This window comes from Apis cerana, linkage group LG7, assembly GCF_029169275.1.
Source record: "Apis cerana isolate GH-2021 linkage group LG7, AcerK_1.0, whole genome shotgun sequence".
Lineage (NCBI taxonomy): Eukaryota > Metazoa > Arthropoda > Insecta > Hymenoptera > Apidae > Apis > Apis cerana.
The window spans coordinates 7,820,908-7,840,801 of record NC_083858.1 but is presented as its reverse complement, the minus strand read 5'-3'; the positions used below and the strand labels follow the sequence as shown (position 1 = coordinate 7,840,801).

The window sequence follows — 19,894 nt, the reverse complement described above, 5'->3', positions numbered from 1 at the left end:
ACTATCGCTTGGTTGAATCGTTGATGTACTAAGCATGCTACGGAATTGTTCTCAACGAAGGATTGTACAGTTGAAATATTATTTCGCGAGCAAGTGCAACAAATCTTTTGTCACTGCTACCAGGTGATTGGAACGAATAGAAGTCACTGACCGATGAACTCTGACCGAATGTGACGTCATTGATTGTAGCCTCTATCCAAGAAGTTTATTTTTGTGCCACTGTATAGGTGCGTCATATCTGAAATATCTATAGCCTTCAATGTTTACTGCACATTGTTACACCTATATTACGTCAAATATATATATATATACGTTTTCCTAATGAAATAGGAATGACTGACTGAATTTATACTGTGAATCAGTGTCGTTATCAGTTCATATTGATTTATCCTGTAATTTTAATCAGATATATAATACGGGTAATAGATATATAATTGTTTGAATCATTAATATGGGGAGTTAATCAAATATTTAGGATAAATAAAAATTACTAAGATAAAAATAACTAATCGATAAGATATTGAAACATAAAAATAATAATAATTCCATAACGGAAATTAAAATATTTTTCTATTTGTATTATATTTTAAACAATTTAAAATTTTTAGTGTTTGTGTTGGAAATAATGATATATCTTAATAATAATTTAATATCTAATATATTAAATTAAAGATATGCATATACATATACATATACTTGTGATTAAATTAATTAAATATTAAAATATAAATTCGTATACGAATAATTTTTCATTTAACGATACATGATAAATTATATTTATTATAATTTCTAAAATGTTATAAACATGAAAGTAAATTTATTTCAAATGATGCAAAAGAAATGTAATTTAGAAAATTTAAAAAATATATTTTATTATTATTCTATTTTTCTTATAAAAATATATAATTCTAAAACGTTACAAATATTTTTAATAACAACTTAATAAGAAATAATACTTTCATAGAAATGAAAAATTTAATGTATGATAAAAGATAAAAAGAAATAAAATATTCGTGATCAAATTTTATATTTGACTTTATTCAATTTTAGCATTATTAAATTATACAAATTATTTTATCAAAAAAAAATTGATAATTAATTATTTTAAAAAATCTAATTTAATTATTCGAAACACGTTAAATCTCGAAGCGAAATATTCCTATTATTCGAAATAACGTTTCGATCAAACGTATATATATATATATTTTCACAGACCATTCTGCATGGCACACTTGTTATCAGTTAGTGGTAAGAAATTTACGAGTAAACCTATAAAACGCGAAACTCGATGGAAAATAAAAATAATCGAAGTTGCCTCGCTATGTTTGAAAAATCATTAAAAAGTAACATATTACACGATTTCGCGGTGAGACAAGTAATAATTTAATGTATACATAGAGCGTGACGTCACAAGTTATTTGGACCTGAAAATGCAACAGTTTTCAGTATGAATTTGTTGGCGGATTACGTTCCCAAGCCGTAAAACTCATTTTATGTTCGGCACCGGAATAAAAACAGTGGAGGGGAGGCTCTTTGTATCGCAACGACAGCCTCCTATATGCACTTACTTGTGTACGTATAATTTCCTCGAAGCGTGTTCATCACGTAACCACGTATCTCATTCATGGCGTTCCAACGCGTCTATCGGTTTCTCGTGTGGAAAACCGATATATATGTATTACGCAGCTCCGTTCTATCGATCTGCCAGCAACCAGGAGTCTTCTCCCTTCCTCTGTTCCCCTCTTGTCTTGCTCCTTCTTCATCTTGCTCCTCGTCAACTTTCGGTGTCTTTCTTCTTCTTCATTCGTCTGTTCATCCAAGCATTTTCTCTTTGTCTCATCTTTTTTTTTTTTTTTATCATTTATCCACTTTCTCCAGTTTCTCCTTTTTATCTAATTACTTATCTCTTCTCGACCGTCGATCTATTTTCATCTCACCGTTTATATTTTCGTGTACGTTTCCTGCTTTCTCCTCCAGTCACCCCTTCCTTCAGTCGCTCTACCCCTCTTTTTGCCTCTCCTATTCTTCTTTTTTCGTCTGCTTCCGATCTCTATCCTTCTTTTGTATCTCGTCGTCTATCTTCCACTCTCTCTTTCTTTCCAAGGTTCCAAGAGCGAGGAACAGAGGCTTTAGTTTTACTTTTCGACATCTTAAAAATTTCGATTTCATTTTCTTGTATGCATCTCTTCGATTTTTTTCTCTAATCATTTCTTATTTCCTTTTTTCCCCTATCTTTTCATTTTATTTTGCTCTCGTATGTTTCTTTGCCTTTTTATACTCTTTTTTCCTGTTTATTCTATTGTTAAAATCCCTTTTATTATTTAATCGTTCTATTTTTATTTCTCTTTTTTGAACACTTTTTTCTCTATTTTTTTCTATTCGTCTCTTTAACTTTTGCATTTGATCGTTCATCCTCCGTTCTCTCTTCCCTTGATCTGTCCTCCTGAATGAAATATCCTGACAGTGATTAGCGAGGAATAGGATTTTTCTTTATCTCTATTTTCTACCCACCATTCCACTGATTCATTTATGAATCTTTTTAATCTTTTTCTGTATCGCTTTGTCATTTTATTTCCTTTTTCCATCCAATTTCTTTCTCCATCTTCTCGATCTCACCATTCATCCTCGTACAACTTTCGTCCTTTTCAACCTTCCCCTTTAACCTCCTTATTTCCTTTAACCCCTCCACCCCTATCCTCCTTCCGTTCGTCTCCTTTCGCTATCTATCCTTCTTTGCCTCTTGCATTTCGTTCTCTCCCTCCCTCCCCCTCTCTTTTCCCCTCAGCTTCAATCTGTCCTCGAGCGGAATATCCTAACGCACAGGAACAGAATTTCTCTGTCTCTGTTTTCCATCACTTCACAAAGCTCCCGAGAATTGGATAGGATAGTAGAAAGGGGTATTATGGGCGGAGAGGTGAAATCAATCTCTTTGAATTGTCGCGTTTTATTCTTCATGCGGCATTGTACCTTTTATATACGACACCGTCCGCTATCAATTGCTTCGGAATAATATCGTGCTTTATTATTTAAAGAGAATCTCGTATCGAGTTGATGAACGCTTTGCACGACAAAGGGTAGTAATTTATTTTCATACGTTTAATGAACGATCGAGCCTGTTTCTCTAAATCTGCCGGTGAAATATAAATAAATTATAGATTGTGTTAAATTTATTTTCTTATTCGATATATTTTTCTTACATTTCATTTGGGGAAAACAGTTATATATACTTGAATTTAATATTTCAATATATAGTGTGATGTACATTTTTTAATCTCCTGTCGGTTTATTTAGAACGTTGGAAGATGTTGAACTTTCACGCAACATCGTTATTCACCAATTAAGATTGATAAGCGTGATTAGAATGGAGTCCCGATAGCGAAAGTAGAATATTTTCTGGCTTCGAGAATTCTAGATCTTTCCTCCCGGCAAGTCAGCGTTTCTTTCGAGATTGAAAACGCTCGACCTTGTCGGCTGATACCGTTTGACAGCCTTGACACAACAAATATCTCGTTTGCAACCATGAACTATCATGGCCGCCCTCAAAAGTGAATCTTTATTCATAGAAGGAAGAGCCAAGGGTTATACGAGAAATCGTGCATCTACGAACGTGCACACGTCACGAGCACTTATTTGAAAGAACTTAAAAAGCGGAGGTTCTTTCCATGCGGGCGTAATTTTGAAAGAGTTAAGGTCAAGGTCTCGACCCTGGAGATTGAACGCGAGCGCAAAAGGGTTAATTTGCCGAAAAAAAAAAAAATTTCCAATCCGAGAGTCAAGGATCTTTTCGAGGAGGAAAGCAATTCGATGATCAGAAACACGCACGAGGGTATAATATTTAATTGATCAGGGGGTAAAAAACAGAGTTTAATGGTTATCGAGCAAGTTTTTTTTTTTTATTAATAGATATCGGGGGAAAATTTTTACCAGACGCTATTAAACTTCGTTTAATAGTTCTTGGCGATTTGCCATATTACGGTTAGTAAAAAGTTCTTATGGTTAATGGAAGGCATAAGTTTATTACAGTGCCAATTCTCATTGTCTATCTGGCATCATTATCGAAGTTATAAGTTAAAAAAAAGGAGTATTGAAAATTTAAGGCTTAATTTTTAAGAGTGATATTGCATTAATTTTTTTTATTATTTCCAGGTTATTTTATTTTTGAAATTAGGATAAATCTACCATCAAAAATCTTTGTGGATTATTCTTTCTTATAAAATATATGTATGAAAATTCCTGACAAAATATCTTGAAAAGAAAATTAGCAAAATTTCTTCAAACGTATTCGTCCAATTACTCGTTGGTACTTGTTGGTTCCTTTGTTATCAAGCGAGATTCTTTACCGTTGCCTGCAACGACACGTAAGAAGTCGTTCCATTTTGTCCCGACGACATTCTCGCTATTTTAGGAACATTCGAGATCCTAGAATGCACCCCTGTTGGCCCTTTTATTTATAGCAATGACCCGGTGTCAACGGCCTAAATAATTCCTACGTGAGTTCGCGAGTTTTGTAACAATTTAAACTAAATATCTTTTTTGCATAAAATTAAATCTTGCTTTTCACGTTATTAGATATTATTTAATTATCGTGTCGAAAGATTTTTAAAAATATAAAGATAGTTTTTCATTTCCATGTCATTTCGATGTTTTCTTGCTTTATTGTTTCGTTCGTTAAAAAGTTTAATTAACGAACAGCGGTTGCTCCCTTTCATTTTTTACAGTTTAATCGATTTTAAGCACAGACTGAAAACCTGAATTTTTCAATGGAAAGTGTACTCGTGTGTAAAACTGCTGAATATAACGTTGCTCAATACGAAAGTTATTAAACAAATTACAATTTCAGTTTGTGGATTGAGTTCAATGCGGTGAAAGGAATGAAATCCAGATTAAATCGATCTAAAAATATGATTTGAAAAATTTGATATTTATTCAGTGCGTATAATATATTTTAATATATTTGTGCGAATAATATTTATAATGTTGTAATATCTAGGCAGATATTAGAAGAATTTTTTATATTTATTAAATATTTTCAAAAAAGTTATAAAAGTACGTTGTGGATGTTCATTTTTATATGAATAAAAATATCTAAAATGAAAAATATCATTTTATTTAAGTATGAAACAAATCTTTTGGTTGTGATTTTATTAAATTCTTGTCTAATAATTGAGATTTTTTTTTTTTTTACTTTAAGAATTATGGATATTAATATTTATAATAATTTTATAAATTTTATGATAATTGTATAAAAATATTATACAAATCTTTCTGTTTTTTTACACAATTGTTATTTATATTTTTTACTTTGTAGATAATTCTATTATTATCTTTGATTGGGAATCTTTCATTTCTTAGAACTGATGATTAGTGATCTAAAAGCTTAACTTTTGAGAAGACGGAGTCAGAATCTAAATTAGAATTTCTTTAAAGTGTGAATCATCCAATTTCGTTTTTGCTCCAAAACAAATAAAAAAACTACTAAATAAGAAGCTTCATCGCTTTATTTAATTCAATAATCTAATCGAATAAAAAAATATCTTTATTAATCATTCCAATCATTTGTATCCCTTCTACCATCATCGTGAATCAAGATTTTCTTTTGTCTATAAACGATGGATTTAAAAAACATGTTTATTCAAATAATATCACTTTCTTCTCAAAGTATTTATTATTTCGTATTATTTGTGAAAAATACTATATGATGACAAAAAAAATCAGGAAATAATATTGTATATATAGAAACTTTCAATTATATTTTAATGGAGATACTTTTATCGGCTTCAATTATAACTGGTATGCTTCTATATTGAACTGATTTAAAACGGTCGAAAATAGGGCATCGGTTCAGTCTTGTCGTTACTTTAAAATAGGGCTTTTATTGGAAAAAGTTTTTATTCGAGAAGTAGGAAAATGATTCTTTTAACAAATCAAATCAGTCTTTCTTTTTATCGTCATTATTTGAATTAGTTTTTTATTTTTCATGTATTTATAGCAAATTTGAATCTGTTAATTATTTATCTTGAATGCTACAACTTTCAAGAAAGGTTTACAGTGAAAAATTTTCCAATAATATAATTGAGATTAAATTTTTAATTGGATATAAATTCTTAGATATGAAAGCAATAATGGAAGTTGTTTTATAATTTTTACATATTTTTAATAATAAAATTTTTAAGTTTTGACAATAGGTATTTTAAATAGTATATTTTCTTTGTCAAATTTATATAGATAGATTTTTTTAATAATTTTGTTTTTACAATACTATTAATTAGATATAGAGATAAGTACAGAGAACAATATGATCAGTTTAAATAATTCTAATGTAAAATTAAATTGCGTTAAGAAAGTTTGTAATTATTTTTTTAGAAAAATTATGAATGAATATTGATGTATATTCAATGTATATTAATTCGATCAATATTAATAATAATGATGATGAATATATTGAAATTTGTTTACTTTAATAAATTTTAGACGAAAACGTTTTCTGTTTTAATTCTAATTTGATCCTTTTTAAATTTTTGGATTTTATGGAATATATTATGATTTCACATCCACGTTTATTTAGAAAATTTTGTTACGAATTCAAGTCTTTGTAAATACAAAACCACTTTTCCTCTAGAAGCATCTCACTTACCAAATGCAATTAATTTTAATTATAACTCTTGTAAGCTCTTCTTGTGTAAAGTACAGAAATACGGTAAAAAATATTGTTTATCAGCATTTCTTTTGTCATTTATTTATATATTCATGTAATATTTAATAAAAAAATACTATTAAAAAAATATGCATTAAATATTTAAAACTCAAAAAATAAATTATTTTACATCTTTGATGATTTCAATATTATTAAATTCAATCTAAAATTTCGAAAATATGAATCAAAAATGATTTGATAAACTTTATATTTATTTTATATATAGTGAAAATTGATTGAAAAAATTATGAATAAATTAATGAAAAGTATAAATATTTTTAATATATCATATTTAAATGGATATCTCTATTTCCATCTAACGCAATCTTATATCTTTCGTATTTATTTCTCTTATTTCAGTATCGATCCTCCAAAGATATTCCACGAATATATTAATTCTTACAAACTACACAAATTAAAATCACGTCTATGATAGGCCTATTATTACTTTGCTCCTTGATTTATTCATTACATTATTCGTTCTCACGTAAAAAATAACATTCAAAGATATTATTATTTTATAATATAAAATATAATAGTATAGATCTCTCAAACTCAACGTGTGTTCTGAAAGGTTAACACTATACACATATGAAAGTTTCTCAACGAGCGGAGCGCCACCTATTTCATAACCAAACGTGCTGATGTTAACCTAATCTGCTAGTCATGCATATACACAACAGTTTCGCAATTTGGCGGGTACTTTTAACCCATGACGATTCTAGAGCGGTTAGATAATCGAAGATACATCAAAGTTGGCATTCGCAACAGGAATTGCGGTTCAGTTATTCGTTGGTTGCGCCGATGATAACTTTTCGACGAATTATCGCGCGCCCATCGTAAGTAACCATGGGTGAGATCTATTCGGTCTACGAGGCGGTCGAAAGCTGGATACAAGAGTTGAAAGGTTCGAATAATACGATCCGCAGAACCCGTATACCCGAGACGAAAATCACGATCGAAACGAACGACACGGTATACGATCACGAGATGTGGAGGCAATCGTTCCTGGCCGAGGCGCCGGCTCTTCGTGATCTTCTGTTCGGTGTGCCGACCGAGAACAATCTCTTCGAGATCGTTTGCACGATCAATCGGTTGATCTTCTTCTACGTAATCATTAAGTGGATCAATTTCGAGGTATGGGTAGCAGGTGGCGCTGAACCTTTTGTTCTCAACCGGTGAATGCACCGATACATGTAAACGATGTGAATACATATTCCTTAGTTGATTTGTGGTGGCTATTCATGGGAAGTCAGATGTGCCTTTAGAGGTAGAGAAAGAAGGGAAACAAAAAAGAGACAAACAACTGAAAGATATAAATGGAAATAAAGTAGAAGTTTTTGTGTAAGAAAACAAGCAATGTTTTATAAAATATTATTTTTGTATCGTCTCTTTTTTTTTTTGCAACTCTTGAAAGCGTTATTTTTTCATATGTGCTGTAAAATGTTTCTTTTGTATTTTTTGTATTTCCTTGGAAGTTGTTTATTACTGTGTTGTTTATTTGTTTATCGAACAAATTAAATTGTGATTATTTCATCGTGAGAGATTTTAACGAATAAAAACGAAAGTAAGTAATTAATTAATTCAAACGAGAAATTGTTCTTTCATTCTTTTAATTTTATTGTCAATCGGATACGTTAATTAAAAGAAACACGATACAAAAATGTTTTGATTTCAATTTAAAACCTGATTATTGAAAAATATCCTAATTATTGTAAAAAATATCCTATTTAAATTTTGATTTTATATTATTTTATTTATTTCATTATACTATATTTGTTTTACATTTTGTTTCAAAGTTAAAAGTATCTAATTTCGTTACATACAAATAAATATTTATCTAAAGAAAAAGAATACTATTGATATAATATAATCATATTATATTATATCAAAAGTAATCGTGAAATTCATATTCATTGGCATAAATTTATATTCGAATTTTATAATTAAAATTATTACACAAATCTAAAAATCCATTAATCTATATTAAATTGATCTTTATATTTATTTATTATGGAATTCAAAAATACAAACTCGTTCTATGTCAAATATTCGAACATTATCTTAAAAATTCACCTAATTCTGGTTTTAGTAAAAGTTATGTATAAAAGTATATTCAGAGTAAAATAGCAGAATCTCTTTGAAGACAAATTTCCTATCTCTCCTTCCTATCTTGAATACAATTTCATTTATGAGAATAATTTTTACAACAGAATAAATATTTCTTATGAAAAAATTTATTCCAAAATTATATTTAGAAAAATGTTAATATATTTGTGGAATATTTTTGAAAGATTAGTTTTAAAAGCAAAAATACAAAAATTGATATTCAAGAAAATCTCGTTTAACTCTTTGGGGTATAGATTGAAAAATATTTTTCAACTCCTCCTTGAAGAATTGAAATAATTAGAAATACACAAGTTGCATAAGACTATTAATATTCTATTTTATACTTAAATATTCAATCAATTTATTTATTAATTGTTTTTATTTTTACATGTATAATAATTGAAATGATTCTATTTTTTTTACATTTTATTGAATTAAAAATTCAACTCTAGAGTTCTTTCAACTTTAAAAATTTTTACTTCAAAGAGTTAAGATTTATTTATTACAAATAACTGAGAAAAGGTGAAGATAGAATGAAATGGTGTGATGGAGATAAATTATTCTTACAACTTGATAAATAATCTCTAATATTTTAAATTAATTAATTATTCACTTAGAATTTTTCATTTAGAATTCAAGCTAAATGCATATTTTATCAACAGTTTTATTTACAGAAAAATAAGAATATTTTCTTGAATCACTGTACATGTTTTGAAGTGTCACGGGAAACGAGAGAAACACACTAATATTTTCAAGAATCAACGTACGAAGAGGAACGCGCTAAAATTAAGCCAGAATATTTTCGTGGAATATGCGCCAATAATTATCACTCGAGTATATTTTCAACAGGAGTGACGATCATGTTAACAAAAATAACAAAGATTTTAGATTATATATTTTTTTTTTTTTTGCATCGATTGTTGCGCTAATTGCACGAAATTCCCGGGATAAATGTGAAAATTGCGAAAGATCCGGTTCGAGATGAAATTTAACCGCGATCGAATGCAATTTATTTCGATATCCATGCTCCAAATCCGTGGCAGCTCGTGAAAATAGATTGCGATTTCCGTCAAATGCAACGCGTACGTTTTCTTCTGTCTGTCGAAATGTTCGACTTGTTTTGTAGAAGATGTCTCGTCTTTCACAATTTCATCTTAATTTAATCAAAAAATTTACGCGAGTAGCGGTGTAGTAATGGGTTTAAGTATATCGCGAGTCGATTTGAACATCGCAAACTGATTTCAATCGATGGCATATTTTTTTTTATAAATATTTCGAGAAAAAGAATTTCAAGAGTATTTTCAAATAGATGAATCGAATTTGAACGCGACAAATTTGAACATTTCACGAGTTCAGAAGTGATTCGATGATTGATATATATAATTATAAAAAGGTAATTTATTATAAATATTAATATATATATAATATATATAATTTATTATATATATAATAAAATTTAAGAGACATTAATATTAATAACACAAAACTCGAGAATTATTTTTAATATAATTTGCTATAAATTTTAAAATTGCTAACTTGATAAAATTAATTTTAATTCAGTATTTTCCATAATTAAAAGAAATTTTCGTTTTCGTTTTTCGATGTACAATAATTAAAAAAAAAAATAAAATAAATGCAAAATTCATGCAGGACGTTTGAATGTTGAATGTAATTGAATTGATATCGTTACGAAATTGATAGTTATTGTTATAGTTTATTAATTCCGTGCTTGGTACTACAAGGTGACTCACCATGAAAAACACGAGGGTTATAAAAACTTATGGAAGGCTTTTAAATGTGTCCACATGAGGGAACATGTGATGCTGTTGGTTGCTTATTTTCTTTTACTTTAAAAATTATGTTTTCTTTTCAAAACATCCGTTCTCTCAATCGTATTAGGATTAATATTTATAAAAATAATGCTATAAAAATAAAAGAGCATAGCTAATAAAAGTTAAAAGAAATTTTAAATTTTTATCAAAGAATAATCCAAATTTTGTTTTAAATAGGAGTTTTCGACAAGATTCATCTTATATTTAATTAATTTTATTATTATGAAAATGTAAACGATATAAGATATCTTGGACAAAGTTAAAGAATTTCTTATATAATTTCTTCGACTGCAAATCGGGAATTTTGTTTTAGGGTTAAAGATTTTTATATTTCCAAAAATCTATGCGAGATTTTTTATTTTTATATTTATATTTATATGTTTACACATATATGGAATTTGTATGTTTGTTTTCATAAATTAATTTTTATTTCGGGAAGATTAATTAATATAAATTGATTTTTATTTCAGAAAAATAACAGGTTTTAATTTGTGCATAATGATTCATTGCTTGTTTTGGTATTGATGTGTTTACCTTATTCATTCATCATATTTTATTACATTATATTTTTGTATTAATTTCTTTTTTTATAGAATATTCGATATAAAAAAAAATTCTTTCACCATTATAAATTTATATTTAAAAAATGAAAAAGACATTGAAACTTTGAACATTAATATAATTTTTTCAAAATGATATTTCTTTAAAAAAAATTGCTTCATATACGATCTATTATACTATTTATACTCATAAAATTTCATTAAAAATAAAAAATTTGTTTAATATATCAAAAAATTAAAAAATAAAATTTTTTTCATAAAATAATAAATAATTAATACTTTATGATATGATACGTTATCATATGAGATAACGCAAATTTTTGAACTCTATTATATTATTGTAAAGAAAATTTCCAAACAATATTATATTCAAAATTTAATAAAATGCTGAAATTGTTTTAAAAATTAAGCTTTATCTTATATCTTATACGCTCTACACATATGTAAATTTATTAAAATCAGAATTTTTGAATTAGGTGAATTATCTTATAAGATACATATATTAAAAATTTTGTCTCTTATTATAAATATCTTTTTAAAATTTATTTTATATAGAAAATATCCATTAATAATCTCCATTGGTTTCCATAAAAAGTAGTAAAACATGAAATTAAGATAATAAAATATAAAATAAACTGTAAGAATATACATAAAAATGCACTTAATAATTTAAACTGCGAAAGAAATTATTCATAAATTTATAAAATAAAACGTTATTTTATAATGTTTTGATTTCAAAATATTTGTTTACTCGAGACTAACTTGATATCGATAAAATCATTCCGATTTTCGATGATGATAATTTGAAACCAATATATCATTTAAAGACAGATTGTTCGATATTTTGTTACGAATGACAGGAAGAATTCGTGAAAATAACTCGTGATAGCTCGCGTGACTACACATTTCGTTTCAGAAAATATAATTTCAGAAAATTTACAATTGTTCGTTGAGTGAATCAAAGGTTCAAGGATACTGCAGAAAAGTTTGACGTGCTTTTTCTTTTTTCTTCTAAAGAATCGAATTTTTTGATGATAATTGATTTTCTAACTAAAAAATATTCATTGAACAAACGAAAATTTTAATCGAAGTAGATGCAATTTCGTTATATGCTATTGCTTATTGTATAATCGTTTTTATTATACTCGTTCTATTGATGGAATTTATTCATCAATTTTAATGTTGTTGATAATAAAATAAAGGAAATCGTAAAGTAACGAGGATACGTTGAATGCGATTAACCAATATAAAAAAGATAATAGAGAAATTTACGAGAGCTATTCATAATTTTTCTTAAATTTATTCTATTCCTTTGGCAGCGAAATAATAAATGCTCGCATGAGAATAAAAATTATGCCTCAATATTTTTTATTTAATTAAAAAGGAACATAAGAAATTGCAAATTGAATATTTTTCATAAAATTATATGTATTTAACGTTATGCGATAATTGTATATTAAATATATATATATATATATATATAAAATCAATCCTTTAAAGATGTTCCACTAACATCGGTTGTAAACTTCGGCCATTTCTAAAACGAGAAAAAATAAAAATCAAATTATCCGAATTAAAGAATAAAAACCAATAATTGTAAATATCGGGCGAATATAATTCTATATAACTCTATACTATGGAATTATTAAAATTCTACAGTATTTCACTCGTATCGAGATAAAAAGCGGGGGAAAATCTTTTCAAAACATCCTCTTAAAATATTATACGCGATATCCAAATATCCAAATATATCTCTGAAGAGGATTCCATTACTAGATTTTTTTTATCAATCCGCATTTCATGCAGTATCTCGTCATTCGGAGCTTCTAAACATGGCCGCATGAGAGGAACTCGACGTATGATGGCAGCGAAACGATGCGGCACACACGGTGCTCCATGTAATGCACTCTCCTCTGTTCCAATACGAAATTGTATCCCGCGTTCCACGATTTCCTCGGCATGGTGCCAGCACGCGACCAGTCGAATTCTGTCCGTCGGTATTAGCGGTCCCTGTCGAGTTTCTTCGAAGGAGGAAGAGAGAAAAGAGAAAGAGAGAAAAAAGAACGGAACAATCGAAAGCTCTGAATCTCATTGGTCGACGGCGCGTTGCCGCTTGACCGACCCAGTTTGTGCAGCCGGTCAAACATTTGCCTCGACGACGAAGCCTTTGCGTTTCGACAATGATGAACGTATACACTAGTTGCGCGGCAGAGAATTTTCCTTCCGGTGCTTCGCTTAATTCCGATAATTGGATCTAGTACACCTTCGGATGACGAACTTACGACGGTTTATACCGGAGAAGGAAGGTTCGCGATAGAACACGACAGGATTAATATCGGAATTAGTTAATGCGATGTAAGAATTAAACGAGGCAGTCTTTTTGACCGATTTACTTTTCGTATCGCGTAATTGAGATTTTTGCAATTTTGCTTTTTAATGTAAAAATTATTTGGAAAAAAAAGTTTTCGTTACAAAATATTTAGGGCTATTTTTTTCTCGAAAGAACGAGAATATTTTTCTTCTTTGAACGATATCGTATATGTATTTATATATTTTCGGATGAGAATATAAAATCCACAGGCAGAAATTCGAACATTGTGGGCAGATGACGAATTCTGTGAATTCAATTTTTCGGGAAAAAAGAGGAATCTAGAGTGATTCGGATCGGTGTCGAATTTTATTCAACAGTTTATTCCATAAAGCACATTTAAAGGATCTAATACTGAAATTCCATTTCTAAAATTGAGATAAAACGGGTAAAACCTGAAAGTTAAAATAATCTTACTGTAGGTAGAAAATTTAACGGGTGAATATAGAAATTGAAACAAATATAAAAGAGGATGTATCAAAATATTCGTTGAACTTGGTTTCAATTTGTAAACAATTTAATTTCGTATTAGATAAAATAAAATGATGAATAATAGCGTGTGATAGATTTCAGATTTACATTGTTTATGAATGTTTTAAAATTGTTCCTATTTGTACATAATTTCATTTTTCAGTTTTCATAACTCGATATGGAGATTTATATTGTAATTTGAAATTGAATGAAATTCAAAAGTATATTTTTTATAAAAATATTTGTATCTTTTTTAAATTTATATATCTATTACATTGCTGATAGAATAAAACAAATCCTAATTTACATAAGAACAAAATATATCATTATATGAAACGAAATTGTTATAAACAAGATGGACGATTCATTTCAAATTGTTTATTTTATCAAAATCAAAAACCAACGTACGTATCAATTCAATAAAATGGAATAACATTTGTGAAACGTTGTTGCGATTGAAATACGATAGTACATCGCCATTGCGTGGCAAAAATATTTGAACGATATCGTTTTAGCGATAGATTTAAATATTTTTAATAATTTATAATTGACAATTTGTGAAAGTCATTATTTTTCTTTCCGGATATCGAACCGAACAAGATTCTCATTTGATACAACAAACCATCTCTTTCGACAACGAGATGAAAGTACCTAAGCACTTACGTGTAATCATTATTTAATTCACATATGACGCTTTCTGAAATCGTGTATTCGGTCAGTGGGCCTGTTTGGAAAACGCTGCGATTTAATTATTCGAAAGAGTATAATTAGAAGATTAGGAGGATTCACGGTACACCTATCCAGGACGTTGATTTTTCCAGCGTCGGCGCAATAATTATCTTGATGCGCGCTCGCTTCCTTCCTAAATTCTGATCCCCGTGCATGCGTGGAATCCGCAGCTGCGGCTGCAGAGGAACATCGTCCTTGCAAACATCTCGGTCAGCAAGTTCGGATCGAAGATTTCAACGCCCACGAGTTCCACTCGAGGGAGCTGAAAAATTTTCACGTGTCGCGCCCCCCCTTCAACTTTTTACACCGATTATTTTACGCGAATTATATACATCGCGTTTTATTTTCCGCTCTCTCGAGTTTTGGTATTCAGAAGAAAGGATGCTCGCTCACCACAAACTTGCGACTCCATTGATCGTTCGGTTATATCAACACTGGAACGTTTAAAAAGAAACTTTTTTTTTCTTTTCTTTTTTGTGCTGCAAAAATTACACGGATACATACATGGATGGGCGTGAACTTTCCCGGACAAAGAGTGCAATTTGTTTTCGTGGCCGAGATTACAGGCACGAAATTTATCCTGTAAATGGCATAACACGAAGGTTAAACTCTTGACGTAACTGTTCGAAATTGAGGGGAAGATTGGCGTGATCAATCGTCGATTTTCCTTCTTGTGATATTTCTCCAAAGTACTAACTATGCTGGAACTTTAGAAATTATGCAAAAGGGATGTTTGTTTAGTGCAACCCTTCGGTAATTCGCGATTTCGAAAGCTTGGGATAGTTTTGGAACTTGGAAATGTTGGAGTAAATGATCAGACGGAGGAGAATATTGACGTTGAAAATATCGAGAAATTACAATAAATAAGTATTATACTGCCCGAATTAGAGGGAAAATATAATTCCTACTAATTTTCCATTAATATAAAAGAGTTCGATGATCGAATGAACGAGCTTTATCCACTTCACTGAAATCAAACTTTGATTAATCTTACTTTCAATATATCCATAAATGTCAAAAACTTTTATAATTTCGCTCAGTTGGTCGCATTTAACAGTCGATTGACCTTTCTTAAATTTATTAATTTTCGAGACCATTCCATCTTTAAACCGTCCAACCCTTCATATCGATCGTTGATACATCGGTTTTAGAAATATCTCGCCAAGTTTAGATGAAATTACGCTGAGATTTCACGTGGGTTGCGTGGCAAAAGATGCGATATGCGTCATTAATAAATTTCGCAACGTCAACGATATTTTTTTTTAATTATTCATTCAACTTTTTCTTTTCACTGGCACCAAACTATTTCTTCTTCTTTCGAAAATTCCAACGCAATTCTTCTCTTCTCTCTGGCGAAAGCAAAGTAATTAAGTTGCTTTTCCAATCAGATCCGATTCTAGCGGATAATGGTCCTTAATAATTCGAGATTCTTTTTGCTCGATGGGCAACATTGTAGATTCGATAATAAAGCAGAGTGGAATATGCTCTCTCTCTTTTGAGGATTTTTATTTATACTAAACTTAAGAAAAGAAAGGTGTATCTTTCTCGTGTATAAAAATGTAACGTCGTTACATGCAGTAAATTAACGTTGCCCTACTTTTTCAAAGAACAATGCAATGTCGTAATTAATCGAAATAAATTTTCTTGAAATTTTTTTTTTACATATATCATTACGTTAATTGTTGCAAAATTATTTTATTGATTTATCTATAATGATGTCTCAGTTCAATTGGAAAAAATTAAATATCTCAGATTATCAAAGGAATATTTCTTAAAAAAATTGTTTGATGACTGTAAAATTGCGGAATGATCAGCTCCTTTAAAAGAAAAGTGGCAGGTTCGGATGAAGAAAGAACCACCGTTCTTTTCATTATCGTACTTAGAACTGAACACGCATTGTAAAGTCTGTTGATAAAGGAACACCAGCTGTATTAGAAGTTCTTCTAATCTGCCACTCTGTTCTTGTTTCGTTTTCAAATCGATATACATAGCGTGTGCATTCCGCCCAAATCAATGCACTCCCTTTATTATCGTTTCCTGAACAACAGATTACGCTGTGTCTTTGGAAAAAAGGTAACAAAAGGTACGAAGAGACAAAGTCGGCCGATAAAAGAGAGAGAGAGAGAGAGAGAGAGTCTGAACGAGAAAAGAGATGATGCTCGAGGCGAAACTGGAGCTCGAAAGGATTCGCTTTAAGTGATTAAAAATTCGTATAGCTTAAGAGATACGCTCTATTTTTGTTTCTATAATCTATAAATACATCGCCTAACCTACAAATACGTTTTCATTTTTCTCTTTTGTTTTACGATGGAAGATAGTATTATTTGAAATTATCTATAAAAATAATCGTGTATTATTACGGTACTACTCGGAATTGTACGTACGATTTTGCGTGAGTTTACAGTGATTTTATTACTGCAGTGTTTTCATGTAACGATAATAACTTAACGTTATCGATATAATAATATGGGATACGATGTATGATTACATTATATCGTTGATTGAATAATTTATGTTCATTGATATTTATTCCGATTATTTTTAACAGTGATTTGTGTTTCTTGTGTACGAATACTCGTGCAGCGTTGATTAGAAAATTTTTTGATACAACGAAATTGCGTACGATTTTAAATTTTGCGTGACCACGTTATATCGCGTAAAAAATTATTTTGACATCTGATATTTCTTTGTTTCATCGATCAAATTATTAGTAAAAAAATTATTACTATTCATTATCTCCTATTATTATTTGAAATCATCACAAATTTGACAAATAAATAATTTAAAAATAATTTTTTTCTCGAGCAAGATTTTGAAATTTATTTCAAACGAAAAGTACCCTGATCCAGGTAGAACGTCGTCAAAAGATATAACGAAAACCATGGTCGTATTATAATCTATGACGCGATTCGAATTTACGTTGGGAGAGATGAGAAAAGGGATTCGAGGGGACAAGAAAAATGCGAATAAGTTTAAAAGGAGTTACTTTGATGCGTCTTTGAAATACCGATACCGATGGTGTAGTTGCAGAGGGTTGAGGATAGTGACATGATTCGTAGTAGTGCGTTGGCGCGTCCCGAGTGACGGGACGAGGGGTTAAGGGGGGCAGGTGATGTTCCCACATCCGTCGACCAGCTTTCCTCGGAGCCAGTCGGATGCTAGACGCGGTAGGAGTCGGTTCTTCACCTTCGGCTCGATTCGGTCCTAATCGGTTTTCATCGGCTACTCGTGCTTCTCGTACATACTATCATCGGGCTCGCGACTCGGATATATTCGTTTCCATTGTGAATACTTTCGTGTAATTGAACGTTCGTGAAAAACGTTTGATTTTTAATGCAGAGCGAAGAGGTTGGATGTTAGAACTGAAAAGAGAAAAAGGAGGAATGACAGGTCGTTGCACTTGCTGCGTCCAACCAGTGTCGACGCTTCGTTAAATTTCCGTGCATGATTTGTGTTTACTGGCCGCGCGTTATACCGTTACTCGTGATACTGGTAAACTGCGGAATTTCGTGACATCGTGACTCTCTTTGCGTTCTCACCCCGATACGTTCGAACATTGTGATCCTTTCTCGATTTTTGAGACATTTATCGTATCTGAAACTCGTTCAAAATTTATATCATCGAAAAACGGAACAAGTGAGAACAAGTGACAAGAAGGCACGTAGAACGACCTGTTGTGTTGTGGGATAGCGATCCAACAGGAAGACACGTACGTTTCTGTGCCTGTCGAGACTCGTTTTACGCCGCTAGAAAAGTGAACAGTGTACGCGTTTCTGAACATTGAACGCCAGTTCAAATTTACCCTCCGCATTGTTGCTACGATTTAAAAGTCGAATCTTTTACGGTGGAACAACAGCGAGTCGAGTAAGAGGAAAGGCAAATTCGCAGAAAAATTCCAGCAATAATGCGTACCGTGAGCGAAGCGATGAAACATCGTGCGATCAGCTGACTAGCCGAACTATTCGGCGGTCGTGAAAACTCAGCCGATAGCGAGAATCGGCAGAGGAGCGGCAAGAACTCTCAAAAACAGCAGCCTAGATTGCCTACTTGTTCTGTTATGACGTTTGGTACACCATTTCACACAGAGAAGTCGCAGTTCGTCGGCGATAACCCTACTCGGTATGTTCTTTATCCCGTATTTATCTTTTCTTTGTTTTGTTTGACGTCCCGAGAAACCGGTTTCGAGAAATATATATATATATATATATCGTAATACCTGTAAGGTTTTTCGAGATTGATACACAAAGTTCTGAGCTTATAAAATTCGGATTGAAATTATAGAAACTATCTTTCTCTATTATCATTCATTTTGAAGTATGATGCATAATTTATCTCGTATAATTATATCATTATACATTTAATTTTTATATTTTCGTGAAATATATTTAAAAGGTTTTATTCCATATTTGATATATAACACATAATCTATTCTATACGTAATAATATTTGCATATCTAAAAATATATTTAATATCTACTTTGTATTATGTATCTGCATATTTAATACCTGCAATTATTTTATATTTATAATATTTTCTATATCTGTTCCATACATAATAATAACTTTTAATATATAAGAATCATTATTCGTTAAGAATTCATAAATCCAGCCATTTATGTGATTTCTAGTCTGATTTATTATTTTTGAAATTTTTTTATTTTTAAATGATACAGTAAATATCTAATCGAGTTCAATCAATTTTTAAAATAATTAAAATTGTTCTTACGATTAGTTAAACAAAAATCTTTTCGTACATAGCATTCTCTAATTAACGATTCTTCAATTTTTATCATCTTTTTATCATAAATATAACTTAAATGCGCTTTAATTTTCTATACAGTTTTTTTAAATTTACAATTTCTCTTAATTATTCGAGTGAATAAGTGATAGATTTATTTTCGTTTTTCTTTACACGTATGAATATCCTAATGAACAGTTGGCAAGAAACAATGATCTCATTAACGATCACAATCGCGGAAAACGCTCATGTTGAAACAGCAATAGCCGTGCAATTATTTCATTATACCGGAGAGGTAAATGATTCTTTGAAGGGAATGCTACGCTAATGATTTCGATGATGATTATCTTTTATGCAACTTTGTGAAGATTAAATTTTTTTTCGATCGTAATA

The 19,894-nt window shown here is 30.1% G+C and overlaps 2 protein-coding genes across 7 annotated transcripts in view; both read left to right on the top strand.

Annotated features, from left to right (window-relative positions):
- LOC107993180 (uncharacterized) overlaps window positions 1-19,894 on the top strand; it is a 97,950-nt gene that overhangs the window by 789 nt on the left and 77,267 nt on the right. For 3 of the 6 annotated variants that reach the window (XM_062077010.1, XM_062077007.1, XM_017049468.3), the window contains exon 1: window positions 17,901-18,882. The exons of the other annotated variants lie outside the window; for them this stretch is intronic. In XM_062077010.1, coding sequence (XP_061932994.1) covers window positions 18,821-18,882 — 62 coding nt within the window. In that variant the 5' untranslated portion in view covers window positions 17,901-18,820. Of the gene's footprint in view, window positions 1-17,900; window positions 18,883-19,894 lie in introns of those variants that run through there. 6 annotated transcript variants of the gene reach the window in all.
- On the top strand, window positions 7,446-8,358 carry LOC133666408 (uncharacterized). The gene is made up of 2 exons (XM_062077011.1): window positions 7,446-7,831; window positions 7,919-8,358. The coding sequence occupies exons 1-2, from the start codon at window positions 7,544-7,546 to the stop codon at window positions 8,021-8,023; spliced, it is 393 nt and encodes a 130-aa protein (XP_061932995.1). The 5' UTR covers window positions 7,446-7,543; the 3' UTR covers window positions 8,024-8,358.